The sequence below is a fragment of the Pteropus medius genome, unplaced genomic scaffold (genome assembly GCF_902729225.1).
Source record: "Pteropus medius unplaced genomic scaffold, Ma_sr-lr_union100, whole genome shotgun sequence".
In the NCBI taxonomy this organism is placed as follows: Eukaryota; Metazoa; Chordata; class Mammalia; order Chiroptera; family Pteropodidae; genus Pteropus; species Pteropus medius.
Genome location: NW_024349801.1, coordinates 19,932,976 through 19,946,703, shown reverse-complemented (window position 1 = coordinate 19,946,703; position 13,728 = coordinate 19,932,976). Strand labels below are relative to the sequence as shown.

At 40.2% G+C, this 13,728-nt stretch overlaps 1 protein-coding gene across 10 annotated transcripts in view; it reads right to left on the bottom strand.

Annotated features, from left to right (window-relative positions):
• MYO5A (myosin VA) overlaps positions 1–13,261 on the bottom strand; it is a 157,087-nt gene extending 143,826 nt beyond the window's left edge. For 9 of the 10 annotated variants that reach the window (XM_039889012.1, XM_039889015.1, XM_039889018.1 and 6 more), the window contains exon 1: positions 13,020–13,160. In XM_039889012.1, the coding sequence (XP_039744946.1) occupies positions 13,020–13,046 (27 nt within the window). In that variant the 5' untranslated portion in view covers positions 13,047–13,160. Of the gene's footprint in view, positions 1–13,019 lie in introns of all 10 variants that reach the window. The other variant, XM_039889014.1, reaches the window with a different exon arrangement.
• Between the last annotated feature and the right edge of the window lie 467 nt (positions 13,262–13,728).

The window sequence follows — 13,728 nt, the reverse complement described above, 5'->3', positions numbered from 1 at the left end:
TTCAGGGGACAGTGACCAAGGAGGCAACTTCACATGGTCCACAGATTCTTCTAACTTTCCTGAGACTAAGGAGCTGCTCCTGACACAGACCAAAAAGGAGGTGCCACCCTAGCCCCAAAGGAACTGGATATCTTCTGAAGAACTGGGCCCCTAAAGATCCCTGGCCAGTTTCCTAGACTTGGAAACTTGTTATAAGAAACATTTAATTACAGTATATGTCAAGGGGAGGGGGGCTTATTTGAAATACATTAATAAAAAGACTCCTTTTCTAAGCTTTTAAGATATGTCTTATGTCTCAGAATATTTCCCACAGTACTTCTTTTGATTTAGTAAATGTGTTTTTTCTTAAATAACTACCTCTACTATATTTCTTCCCCCTTTAGCCTTAATCAACCTTTTCATTTCTAAAGCCAACAGTTTATGAACTACCAGGCTATTCTGCTATTAAATATGGATACAAGGGCTTGACAAATCCCAGGTGGCTTTAGTTAGTCAGGGACAGTCTCTTCAACTAACAAGAAAAGGCAGGTATATTAATGTGTAGATTACAATATAATTCATCTGACCATAAGGCTTCTAAAATACTGGAGTGGGAAGAGATCTACTGTTCTCTCAAGTTGGAGCTACACCTTGATTCACCTGGCCTACTGATTAATAATCTTCATCTATCTACCCCTGTCATCTGGAGAATTCCTTTGTAATGGGCTGTTGTAGCTGACGCATTCTGAGATCCCAAATATGTAATTAAATTTAAGAATTTATTCCTGAGTGCTTTGATATTGTTTTTTTTAAAATTCTTCTAAGCTCTAACTAGATTAATCTTAACATTGATATGATAATCACTTTTTGTAGCAATATTGTTATGTAGAAATATAATTATAGTCAAATTCATTAACAACTACAATTGATTCCTTTTTAAAGGAACACACAAAGGCTTGTGGTTCTCTTCAGTCTAAATGTAAACTGTCAAAAAATTGGAAGTACCTATCATAGGGGACTGGTTGAGTAACATATGACTAATCATGCAATATAATACTCTGAAGCCATTAAAAAACATATTGTAGAAGAATGTGTATTTGCACAAGAAAATGTTCACAATGTACTAGACAAAAAAATCTTACTACGAAATAGTATGTATACACACAAAAACATTTGCTAGAGAAAATACTCAGAAAAAAAGCTAGAAGGACATACATCAAAATATAGAGTATCTGAGGATAATGCAACTTTTTCTTCTGCATTCCTGAATTTTCCAAGGTTCTGTATTTAACATTATTTTTATAGTTTTTTAAAAAAGCTTTTTAAAAAGAAAAATAGCTCCCAAAGAAATTTCACAAGTCATTTCTTATACTATTTCACATCTATTATTAGTAAAGGTAATGGAACATCTTTCACCACGGAAGACTCTCAATTAAGTTTAATATAAGGGAGGCAGTTTTTCCAGTTGCTTTTAAAAATAGCAAAAAAAAAAAAAATTTACTGGGTCACTATTATGTGCCAAATATTCTCACATATTATAATAAAAGTGAAACATTAAGGATAGCCAGGAAAAAAAGGCGGCTGACAATATGTCCACAGTAATATTATCTTATAATTTTTAAAAGAATCACCACCACCACTCAAAAATAGTTTGATTTAACTAACTTTTATTGAGCATTTACTATGTGGGCGATTCTGACAAGAGGGAAGTCTAAAGTTAAGAAAAGCTGGAACATAGGCTCAAGCAGGAAGATTGGTTCAATGTCTCAGAATGGGGTTCCACAGATCGCCTGCCTCAAAATCCCTATGGTTTTGGTTAAAAATGCAGATTCCTGGGGTTCTCAAACTTACTGCCTCAAAGCCTCTGGAGGTAAGACCCAGCAATCTACATTTTAAAAAGCATTCCAGATGATTGCTACATTAGTGAAACCCCACTGTTGTAAAAGATCAAGCCAAGTGAACAGGGTTAGAAAAAGATTATGAGTCTTAACTGTTAGGCCAAGGAATGAGTTAATTCTACAGTAAATAATTAGGGCAGGGAGAGGAGGAGGTCGGGGACTAGCCAGGGGTTTTGAGCTAGGGAGTAGCATGTTAAGATCTGTGCTTTGGGTCAGTACTACTCATTACAGCATAGGTTGAAAAAGAAAACTGGAAGCACTAGAGAACTGAAGACAGGGATCTATAATGATGCATTAAAATTAACAAAGAGAATAAAGTGTTTCCCATCCTGGTACCAAAAAGAAAGGAAAGAGGGGGAAGCTCACGAAGTGTTATTGATGAATAAATAAGATTATTTGAATGCTGAAATGTTAAACCCAAAAATATAGAGAGGAAGATTTGGAGAAAACTTTACAATGATACTTTGTCTTTCATTCATTCATTCGTTCAATCACTGACTTGTTACTCACTATGGACCAAACCCTGGTCTAGATGCTAGGTCAAAAAAACAGATGAAAACCATTGAATTATACAATTTAAGTGAATGAACTGTATGGTATGTGAATTACACATCAATAAAGTTGTTATTAAAACAAAAGAAATGAGATTATTTCCCCTGTCCTTAAGGGTCTCAGAGAAGTTCTGGGAAGATAGACAACTGCAATACAGCATGGTAAGTATCAGGCCCCAGGTAAACAGAGTGTTCTATATGAACACACAGGAGTGTCTTAGCCAGACCGAAGTCCGGAGGAACTCATTCATGAACAAAATGTAGAGAAAGCCAAGCAAGGGAAATACTGCAAAGCAGGAAGAAGGAAACCTGGAGAGCACTCGACTTTAAAGTGAAGACCTGAATGCCAGGAAGGAAGCATGAGAAATGAGGCTGGCCCAGGATGAAGGCAAGTCAGAAAGAGCTCTATGCATTACAGCCTCACTTCTCACAGTGTGGGCCTCAATCCAGCAGCACTGGCATCACCTGGGAGTTGTTAGAAATGCAGAGACCTGGGCCCCATCACGGACCTACATCAGAATCTCCATTTTAACAAGATTCCTAGGTGACGCAAATGGATGCCGAAGTTTGAGAAGCACTACACGAACAAATTTTTTCTCAAGGCAAAAATCCTATGGGAAATTAGAAGAATTTCAAGCCAGAGAGTGGCATGATCCAATACATGCAGTACATACATAAAGAAGATTACTCTGTCAGCAAAAAGAAAAATAGATTACAGGAACACCAAATAGATTAGGAAGCTGTTTCAGGATCTAGGAAAGAAATATTAAAGGCTCAAATAGAGTATGGATAGTATCAGGAAATGGTAACTGATTGGTTGGGAGTGAAGGGGGAGTAAATGATTTCTAAGTTTTTGGCTTGGGTGAATGGATGGATGTTGATGCCATTCACCAGACGGAACAAAAGTAATAACAATAATTATAGTGGCTAACATTTCTTAAATATGTACCAGGCATTATTCTAAGTGCTTTTCATGAACTAACTCATTTAATCCTCATAACAACCCTATGAGGTAGGTACTATTACTATCCCATCCTACACATGAGGACACCAAAACACAGAGGTTAAGTAGGGTAGAGTGGCATGAAGAGGGACGGAGGAGATGACAAGTTCCATTCTGAATATGTTAAGTTTGAGGTAAAGACGTCCATAAGACAGTTTGTAGGGATCTAGGTTTGCAGGGAGAGCAAGCAGGTTAGGAACAGAGATTTGGAAGTCATCAGCACAGGGTTGGTACTTGACTCTTTAGGGGTGGGTCAGGCTACAGTGGGAGTCAGTGTAGGTCTGGTCCTCATGGAAGGCTGCCTTATACAGCATTGAACCGCGAGCCTTACAAAATCCAACACTTTCCGAGTGCTGTAAGGATTCCATTCTAAGGGTGCTATCTTAACACTGGGCATATTTTGCTCCATTCTAATTGTTTTAAAGCATGTATTGATGTTGAAGGTCTCTCAAGCTCATGACTGCCCACTGAAAGCAAATTCATCTTGACCACTTCAAACAAATGGTAATTTGTTTTAATTAGGAGAACATATCATCTACAATGAAATAACAAATTTTCAGGTAATTTTTAACTTAATATTACATTGTTTATACTCTTAAAGACAGTAGCTTCCTGGTTTTTTCTTTATAAAATTCTTTCTAATTTAATTATTCCTCCAATGAGATAACATCTGCCAAAATCAAGGAGAAATAGTGAATAAAAGCAACAATGATGAAAATGTTCAGAAAAAAAGTTTAGATTTCTAAAAGGTTAAATTTTTAAAATAAATTTATATATTTCTAGTCTAAGAAGATTTCTCAAAACAGTAAAAGTACTGGACAGCAGAAAGCAGCTCACAGAAGTAGGACATCTGGTCAACCTAGCCCTGAAGCAATGTACATAAAAAGTGCTATTTTTAAAAATGAAACAAATATGAATACCCTACCCTGCATAAATGTAAATGTTAACCCTTGCCAAGGAGACCTGGAATCTAAATTGACTAAAACTGATTAATTCAAGCAAACATTTATGTATAAAGAAGCTTATCGTAGTATATTTCTTATAACAGTGAAAACGCACAGCAGTAAATTATGGTATATTCAGATAATAGAATATTATGCAGCCATTAAAAACATTCTCAATAAATATTTAACAACATAAAAATTCTCACAATACATGTTAAGTTTTAAAAATTATAAAAATTACCATTGTGGATATAGATAAAAGACTTAAGTAAATCAATAGTTGGCAATGATTATCTCTGGGTAGTATAATTAGTTTATTTTTAATTTTATGTTTCTGTATTTTCCAAAATTGTCTACACTATATCATTTTTTTCTAAGCAGAAAAATTTACTGAGAAGTCAATTATATTTTTAAAGTTTTTTTTCCAATTAATCTGTTTCTGTTTTTAATTCTTTCTCACTTTATCTAACCCTAGTCTAAGTCTTAAGGTCCAGGGCAGAGGTTCTTAAGCAGAAGGGGGGAAGCAGTGGGGAGGGGCCTTGTCTGTAGACAATATGGATTGGCTGTCACAAGTGGGAGTGGGGGAAGTTACTGGATCTAGCAGATAAAGGCTAGAGATTTAGCGAAAGTCTTACAATGCATGGCGCAAGCCCCCAGACAAAAAGAATTATCTATTCTACTATGTCAGTAGTGCAGAGGTTGGTCTAGGATGAAATCTTGGTCTAGGATGAAAAAAATGAGAATAAGCGGAAAGAGTGGGTTAAAATACAATAATAGCTGTAGTGGGTTTAACTTTTCATTTCTAAAATAAGATTTTAAAAATCATATAAATTATGTTAATGAAAGTTTAATCCAGGCTTTAACCCAAATTCCTTATTATTAAGTATTTCCTGATTTAATGGATATCTCCATTTCTGCTCCTAACCTGAGAATGATGCTTGTCAAACTATAAGATTTTTCTCAACTTGAGCTCTAGATATAGAGATCAATCCTATATAAAAGTGTTTTAAAGTCTATAGCCATGCCACTCTGGACACACCAGAGATAACCTGATCTTGGAAGCTAAGCAGGGTCGGGCCTGGTTAGTACTTGGATGGGAGACCACCTAGGAATACCAGGTTGTGTAAGCAAAAAAAAAAAAAAAAAAGTGTGTTAAGCACTGCTACAAAATGTCTTAAAAAGAGAAATCATTTCTTTAAAGTAATAGCTGGTTATTGTATATACTCTGGTATGATAAGCTCAATAACTAGTTCTAACTAGTCTAAAAACTAGTCAAACACAAATGTTTAATTGTTTAAAATACATACACACAGAGAAAATGATTTATGTAAACTCATGCAAAATTACTTCCTATTGTGATGTCAGATTCAAGGAGTGGCAACAAAGCAAAAGTACCCTCTTTGATCTAAGTTAGTAAATAACAAGTATTTGGTTATAACAAAGTACAACAGAGCATTAGGGGTGACTGGATGAAATAAAGTAGTAGAAGGATCGAGAAGCAGATGACAGGGCAGAAGGTAAGAGAGCAGAAAAAGATACTATACCGACAATGAATGAAGGATGATTCGGACAGTCAAAAAGGGGTAATAGGAAATTTTGCACCTTTTCTCTGAGTGAAAATGAGGGAAGAGAATAATGTATGCAAGAAAGATGTGAAAGAAATAAGGGAAAATGAAATGCTGAGGAAATACAGCAGAAAGAGATCAGAAGGAAAGGCGATAGGGTTCAAGGTTCCCTAATTCATTAAGATGGAATAAAAAAATACCTTCCAAGTCTCTAATATGCTTTTAGCAACATTGCTTGTATAAATTCTTCATGGCTTTTTTTTTTTTTTTAATTAAAAATGATTCTCTAAGGGAAAGATACCCAATGTCTTTCTGTTTATGCAAAACTCTCTCAATCTTCTTTTGGTGATTGGTTCATAATGGACATCAATTAAGGGTAGCTGTTTTGTTGTCCACCAGCACTATTCCTTCTGATGCAGAACAGTTCTCAGCCACTCTACCAGGTCTGAGTGGGACTAACGATCACAATCCTGCCCTCCCCCTGGCCCCTGTGGCGAGCACGACTTGACCACTTGTATTCTTCCCCTACGGCCCACAGAGCGCAGTGAAAGGAGATGGCACATGACCCCGAGCAAGGGCAACTAGAATTCCTCTACCAGGCTCTCTTTCTCCAGGTCCAGAGCTAGATCATGTGGTATGCAGGTGCCACTGATCATCTTTTTCATCCCAAAAAGAGCTGTCCTGAGATAAAACCAATGTCAAATAGCACAGTCTGACATGACACCCAGTGACAGAGAGCCCCAGAGACCACATCTGAGCCTTAAAGCCAGCCATCCTTGGGCTTTAAGGTCATACAAGCAAATAAAATCCTTTTTGGCTTCGAATTGGGTTTCTGTTATTTGCAACTAAAATCGCTCTGGCTCATAAACTGTTTAATACTGTCAAACAGAGGTTTCGGTAAGTGGGTGCGTCAGATCTATTATCCGTGAGTTAACCAGGCCCTTCTCTTTATGTACTACATTTTAACTGATATCATAACTTGAGGTAAAGAATTTCATAAATGTAAAACGTAATGTTTAAAGTAGAAATTCATTTTAAATGACATATTTATTTCAAGATCTAATAAGTATCTCCACTGAACTGATTTAATGTTAGAAACTTCAGTTTTTGCTGTTAAATACTTCACCATTTGTCCAGCTCACCTTCATCTTTCTAAAGAGTTCTACTCTTTTAATCTATCTAGCCTCTACACTGCCTTGATGACTTTATTTCTCTTATTCTGAAAATCCTCTAGTTTCAGTGTATATTTATCAAGAATTAGAAACTCCAACCACACACAAAGGATTTCTAGACAGGACCAATGCATTTTTTGTATGAATGACCTAAGATAGACAAAACTTGTCTTTTTTGTGTCCAGTCTCCCTCCAGTCTAGCATTTTGCTCACTTTTTCTGGCCACAGCAGCACATCAGGCAAAAGGTAGAGAGATGGTCTCTATGAACACTGAGGGATGGAAAACACATTTTCCCCTTGATTTCAATTAAGTTTGGAGTCATTATTTTGAAATCAAAACATACAATTGGTTCAGTTGTACAGGAGATACTTAATGATAACGGCTGCTGGTTAAGGAGACTTCCAACTGAGGAGGGCTTAGCAGAAAAATGTAAAATGCCTGAGGCAGGAAGAAGTCAGGGATAAATTTCTGCAAAGTTCAAAAACCTGTATCAGCACAAACCCAGACTGACATGACAACTCAGGCAGAGAAGTGTTAAAGGGAAAAACTGACTACTAAGGCTGAGGAAACAAAGCATGAAAGGCAGACATCATAAAGAAAGTAAAGGGGTAAGTGTGTGAAGGGAAGATTAAACAACTACCCAAACTCCTATCCCACCTATTCCCACCTCCTATCCCACCTATTCCCACCTCCCACTGTCAGTGAAACTCCACAGGAGTGACTCCCAAGTTCAATTCTCTGTATTAAGTATCTTTATTGATTCGGCTAAGGTGGAACTGTAACATACATTTTTTAGAAACAAACAACAAAACAAACTCTCCCTCTGCCCTGGTGGGTAAGCACAACTCGGAAATACTTTCTGAATAAGCTGGGGAAGAGAAGAAGCTAATCACAAGGGAACTTTTGAGGATAATATTCTGTATCTTGTTTGTGGGGGTGGTTATATAACAGAATATATTTGTTAAAATACAAATGTACATTTAAAATGAGTGAATTGTATTACATGTAAAATACACCTCAATAAAGTTGATTAGAGAGAGACAGACAGTGTGAGGCAGGTTCTAGAGGAAAGCGGGGGGGTGGCGGGGGGAGTCCCTGGACAGACAAATGGAAAAAGTCTGGGAAGACCACTGTGGGACAGACGGCATAACTGTGGGGTGGAATGGGAGGAGTGGAGTTGTCCACACAATATTTTACCGAGGGCCAGACCTTATTCTATAGATCAGCCAGGAGTTTACACTTCCAATAGTAGTACCTTATACTTCATCAGGAACTGCCCAAAGTGGAGACAAATCCAAGTCACCTTCCAGTGGGCCACGAGCCCCTAGATTCTCCATCATAAATCCATCATAAAATGAAAAACAGAGAAGCAAAATTACCTTCTGAGATAAGAGGTAAGGTAATGGGGTTCATCTCTCCTCTCCCACACTCTCCTATAGAAAAGTTAGTGTCCCCCTCAACCCTTTGGAGATTGTAGTTAAATCCCTGGAACCCCATTCACAGACCTTCCTCCAGTGTTCCCCTACTTTAAAAAGCTTAATCACCAAGGAGATTTAAACTGTTTATCAGTAGCAACTCTCATTAGAATTAGAACCTCCCTGTCATCTTTTAGCCACTGGGCAATACACTGAACTTTCACACTTCAAGAGAGATCAATAAATTTTAAGAGGAAATCATGAGCACTCTGCTTTGCTCCAACAGTCTAAAGAAGTATTTCTGAGTAGCTTACAAGGTCCAAAGAGTCAGCAAAAATTCATGATGTAATGGGAATTAAATTTTAGTTTCCAAAGCTACACTACTCCCTCTCCTTCCCATCCTGTATCTAACCCATCACAAAGACCTGTCTCTCAGATTTGTCCCCTTCTTTCCCATACCTTCTGCATGCGCCTCAGTCTACCAGACAGACCTTCATCACTACACATTTTGTTTCCTGCTACAGCTGGTCTCCCTGGCTCCCAGTTCTCCTATTACTCATCCTGTTCAACATGCCTGAAAATGTGCTTACTTGTTTAACCACTTCTTTATACCCTGCTTCATTCCTGCAAGTGGACTAATCATCCCAAACCATTATTTTCAGTCGGTCTCTCTTCTAAGTATTCTTTCATTCATCCAATAAATATTTAATCGGCACCTACTGTGTGTAAGACAGTGTGCTAGGTTCTACAGAAGGTAAACAAAACTCTAATCAGCATCTCAGGGGGCTTACAGTATTGTGAGAGTGGCAGACATATACACAAATAACTATAAGATAGAAATGCGTACAAGTCATTAAGACAGAACTGTCAGCTAGATGTCAGGTAAAATTAGAATTGGTAAAGAAGTAGAATGTAAACAGACAAGGGAAAGGCTGCGGAGGTTTCCAACGTGAGGGACTAGGAGAACTGCAGTGCCATTAACAGCCCTAGGGACATCAGGAGGAAATACGGATGGAAGGGGCATGACAAGAGGCTTTGAGGAAAGTGAATGCACTTGCCAAACCCCAAATCAGGGCACATGATCGGCAATGAAATTGCCATCCTGCTTTTAAGATGCTGGAAGAAGTCTGAAAAATGTATTTATGATATTAAAATTTTAGAATTTCCAGGATTGATGGTTTAAAGGGACAATGGCATAGAATATAAAACTGAAACTATCCCAGAAAAAATCTAGGCCATGTGGCTTCGGTAGGAATGAAGGAATACGGTGGGAAAGGAAGGTTACAGCTATATAATCTACTGGCTTAAACAGCTGATTCATCTAGGAAAGTTTACACGGCTCTCGAGCAGGGGTTTTTAAGTCCTTTTGCACTGTTACAAAACTGAACATCCTGACACACCATGGGGAATCCTAATGAATCAACGTCAGGTAATCTTGGCCATTCTACAGCATTTATGGTACTATCCATGGTGTCTGGGAACCTCAAGTGAGGAGGACTAGCATGTCATTTTATTGCTGCTGGTACTATACCTAGGTCTAATTAATAAACCCTGCTCCATGAATGCTGAATTCTTTGAAGTTGCTGAAAGCATCTATGGGTGATGTTATGATTCAGATATCCACTGGCAAGTCAGGACTAGCAAATATTTTCAAAATTAGAAGCAATGAAATATTATACACACCTTCAATTCTTTTAGGAACAAGCCAAGAAGATTTAAAAACAAATCAACACCAACCCTATGAATATACTAAAACCACTAAATTGTACACTTTAAATTGATTAATTTTATGGAAGCTGTTCTTTTAAAAACCAACATGTTTTAACCAAAATATTAGTTTCTAGAAATATTATATCCTAGGAACCTAGCCATTGCCCTTAAAATGTTTATACTGTTGAAAAAATTTGCAAAATGGAAGGCCCACTAAAGTGCTATGACAAAACCATTATCATTTTAGCTATATAAAAAAAATAAACTGAATGTCTCTTGCCTTTCACCATAATAAAAGCTGATCTGTATCACACATCAAAATCTGCCTGTAAGCTCTGAAAGACATTTTTAAAAGGGCACTTTTCAGATTTAACCACTATGTTGAATACCATAATTATGGCATGTCACTAATACATCTTTCCTAGTTATCTATCCCAGAATTTCCTTTCCTATAATCCTCTGCAAGGGAAAAATTCTTGTGTTTATCCATTGATATTACTTCTAAGGATTTCCCTCTTCCTCTAATAATCACCACTCAAGCTTTTATCTCTAGAGTCATTCATCCAACACCCCCATGTCCAAAACTGCTCCCTACCTTCTACTAATACCATACCAGCTGTCTGCCTGCTGTTGAGTAACAGCAGGTTATTTGTGCCCTTGGAGATTCAAAATGGGTCAAGAATATAAGAAGCAGACTGTAAGCCCTTTGAGGGAAAGGATTGTGTATTGTTTGTTAGAATCTCCCAACACTGAGCAGAGTACCTGGCACCAATATTTTTGCCCACCATTAAGCTAAAGTCCATTCACAAAAAGAATTAGCCAAGTGACCAGATTATTTTTAGGCATAATTGTATTTAGGAGAAGAAAGCTTAAATTCAACTTTACTGTGGGTGTCTAAATCAGTCTGTCTTTATAATGACTAGCAGGTAAATTTAAAAACATTATGAAAAAGCTATGACCGAAGCCCAAAACATTACAGTTTAAAAATCATACTGTCTTTTTTTTTTTTCCTACAAATGATTCTTGGCAGAAAAAAATAGACCCAAAGTCCAAGAGCAATTTATTTATCCAGTCACTCTCTAGTTAACCCACCTGCAATTAGTCAGGCAGCTGAAGGATGGCCTCCTCACAACAGTGAAAGGGGCAGGGTAACTATACAAAGTAACTAAGGAATGTTTACAGATCTTTATCTCTTCATGTGAAAATGACTCTGATATTTCTTAGTAGCCACCTCGTACATTTAGGGATTAAATGAGTTAATCTGTAAAGCACTTAGAACAAACAGTACCTGGCACATAGTAGGTTCTATATAAATGTTTGTTAATAAAGAAACTTTGAATCAGCTTTCAACTGCATACATTTATATATTAGAGATCTGCAATCCCTACAAAAAGTACCAGGTTTAGAGAGAAGTTTCAACTGTGCTGTTTTTAAATCTGGGGCTGGAAAGAAAGGGGTCCCAGAGAATATTTCATGTAAACTCTTCATGGGTGAAGAAATTAATTGTATACCTCGTAGAGAAATTCACAGGTTACAAAATGCTTTCCTATTTATTATTAGGTTTAATCCTCACAACAGCCTCCTAAGAGATGCAGGGCAGGTATAATTAACCCAAATGAGGAAACTGAAGCACAGAGAGGTTAAAGACTTGCCCAAGGCTACACAGCAAGTGAAAAGGTCTGGGGGCTAGAACCCAGTTCTCTTGATGGGAGTCCAGAACTGTTTTCTCCATATAACATGCTGCATCTTGGGCCCTCAGCTTCCTTGGGTCACTTTTGGAAGCAATAATTCTAGAACCCTAAATGGAGGTTCTACTGCAAAGGGAACTTGAAAAGTTAAGGCAATTCTGTTAACTGTAATTAGAAGTAATTGATAGCTGGCAAAACACCTACTTACACATGAGTTACAGTAAAAAATGCCAATGATAACATATTCACAAAGGGCACCACACACTGCTCAAGGCAAATTTTCAGAACAGTCTTCAAAGGGACAGTTCTCCAAAATATGCCATTCAGCAATTACCAGACCCAGAGAATACTGGTGTCAATATTACAAAGAAAAAGATGCCACTTCCCTTTAAATTAAACCCAGAAGGAAAAGGCTTGCCCCAGCAGATGGTGAAGACATGGAGCCTAACAAGGCACTAAGGGATTACACGCAGGTTGCAAACTCCCAGCGACAAATGAGTACGGACCAGCCCATGAATCAGCTCGCATTCATCCGGCTGCATCATCCCCAGGGGCTCACCATCTCAGGGCAGCAATCTGAAATCGGCCAGCTAAAGGTGACAATCGGCTGGCGACCGTTGCAGGATTCCAAATAATCTGACAGAAAGGTTGGCCGGTGGTAGAAGTGGCAATGCATACCAACACTAGACATTATTTTAAGCGCGTGTCCCCAAGGGAGGGACCATCTGATGGACCAGAGAAGCATCTTCCACCAGCCAGGATTTTCCCTAAAGTGAGCCGGAAGGCTGGGCAATCCTGACCCAGGCCCACCCTAGTAAATGCACACAGGTCCCCTTCCCAGAAACACGCTCTGCTCCTTGCCCAAGACGCCTGGCGGGGGCCACAGAGACCCCCGAGGCCGGCCTCCCTCCACCGCCTTCATCCCCATCACCGCCCGAAAGAGGAAGGCGCCGTGGCAGGCGGCGGGCGTCCGGGGCCGGGGATTCGGAAATGCTCAGAAGCGGGGTGGTGCCAGCCGTCCAGCCCTCGCGCCCCCGCCTCTCCGCAGCCTGACAGCTGGCGGCCCCTCTCCGCTGCCCGCGGGGCGCCCTACCTTTGTGTAGAGCTCGGACGCGGCCATGGCGGGCCCGCGGCGCCGACGCCCCCAGCCTGTGCGGAGGCCGCTCCTCGCCTGGGCGGCCGCCCGCGCCGACTAGGAAGCGCTCAGGCTGCCGCGGGCGGGAAGCAGGGCCGGGCGGGCGGGCGCGGGGCGGGGCGGCTCAGGCGCGGGCGGCCCGCGGGGGCCTCGCCATGGCTCCCGGGCTCGCGGCGAGCAGCTACGAGCGCTCCGCGTGCCCGGGATCCTCGGAGTCGCCGCGCAGCCCCTCGGCGGAGGGTGATGCTGCAGCCGCCGCCGCCCTGTGCATTGTGGGAGCGGGAGGAGGCTGCTCCAGCGCGGTCACCGCGGCTGCTCCGGGCTCTCTCGAGCTCACGCTGCCTCCCATCGGCTGTGGGCTCCGAGCATCAGCAGCGGGCCAGTCCGCGCTGCCCTTGGACACCCGCCGGCGGCACACCGCCCCGGGGGCGTGTCGCACCCCGGACGCCCCCTACCCGAAGTGAGCCCTGGCCAGTGCAGAATAGACCAGCCCCCCGAGAGGGGTGGCGGTAGCTGGTGTCACGGAGGGTGTCCAGGTAAACGACTCAGAGTCTCCAGACTACTTCTCCTGTTCTAACAAGCATTTCTAGGTAAAGGATTTGGAGGGAGACTTCTTGGAAGGTCATCGAATAACCCAGAATTCCAGAAAAGCCTTGTGTGCAGCAGA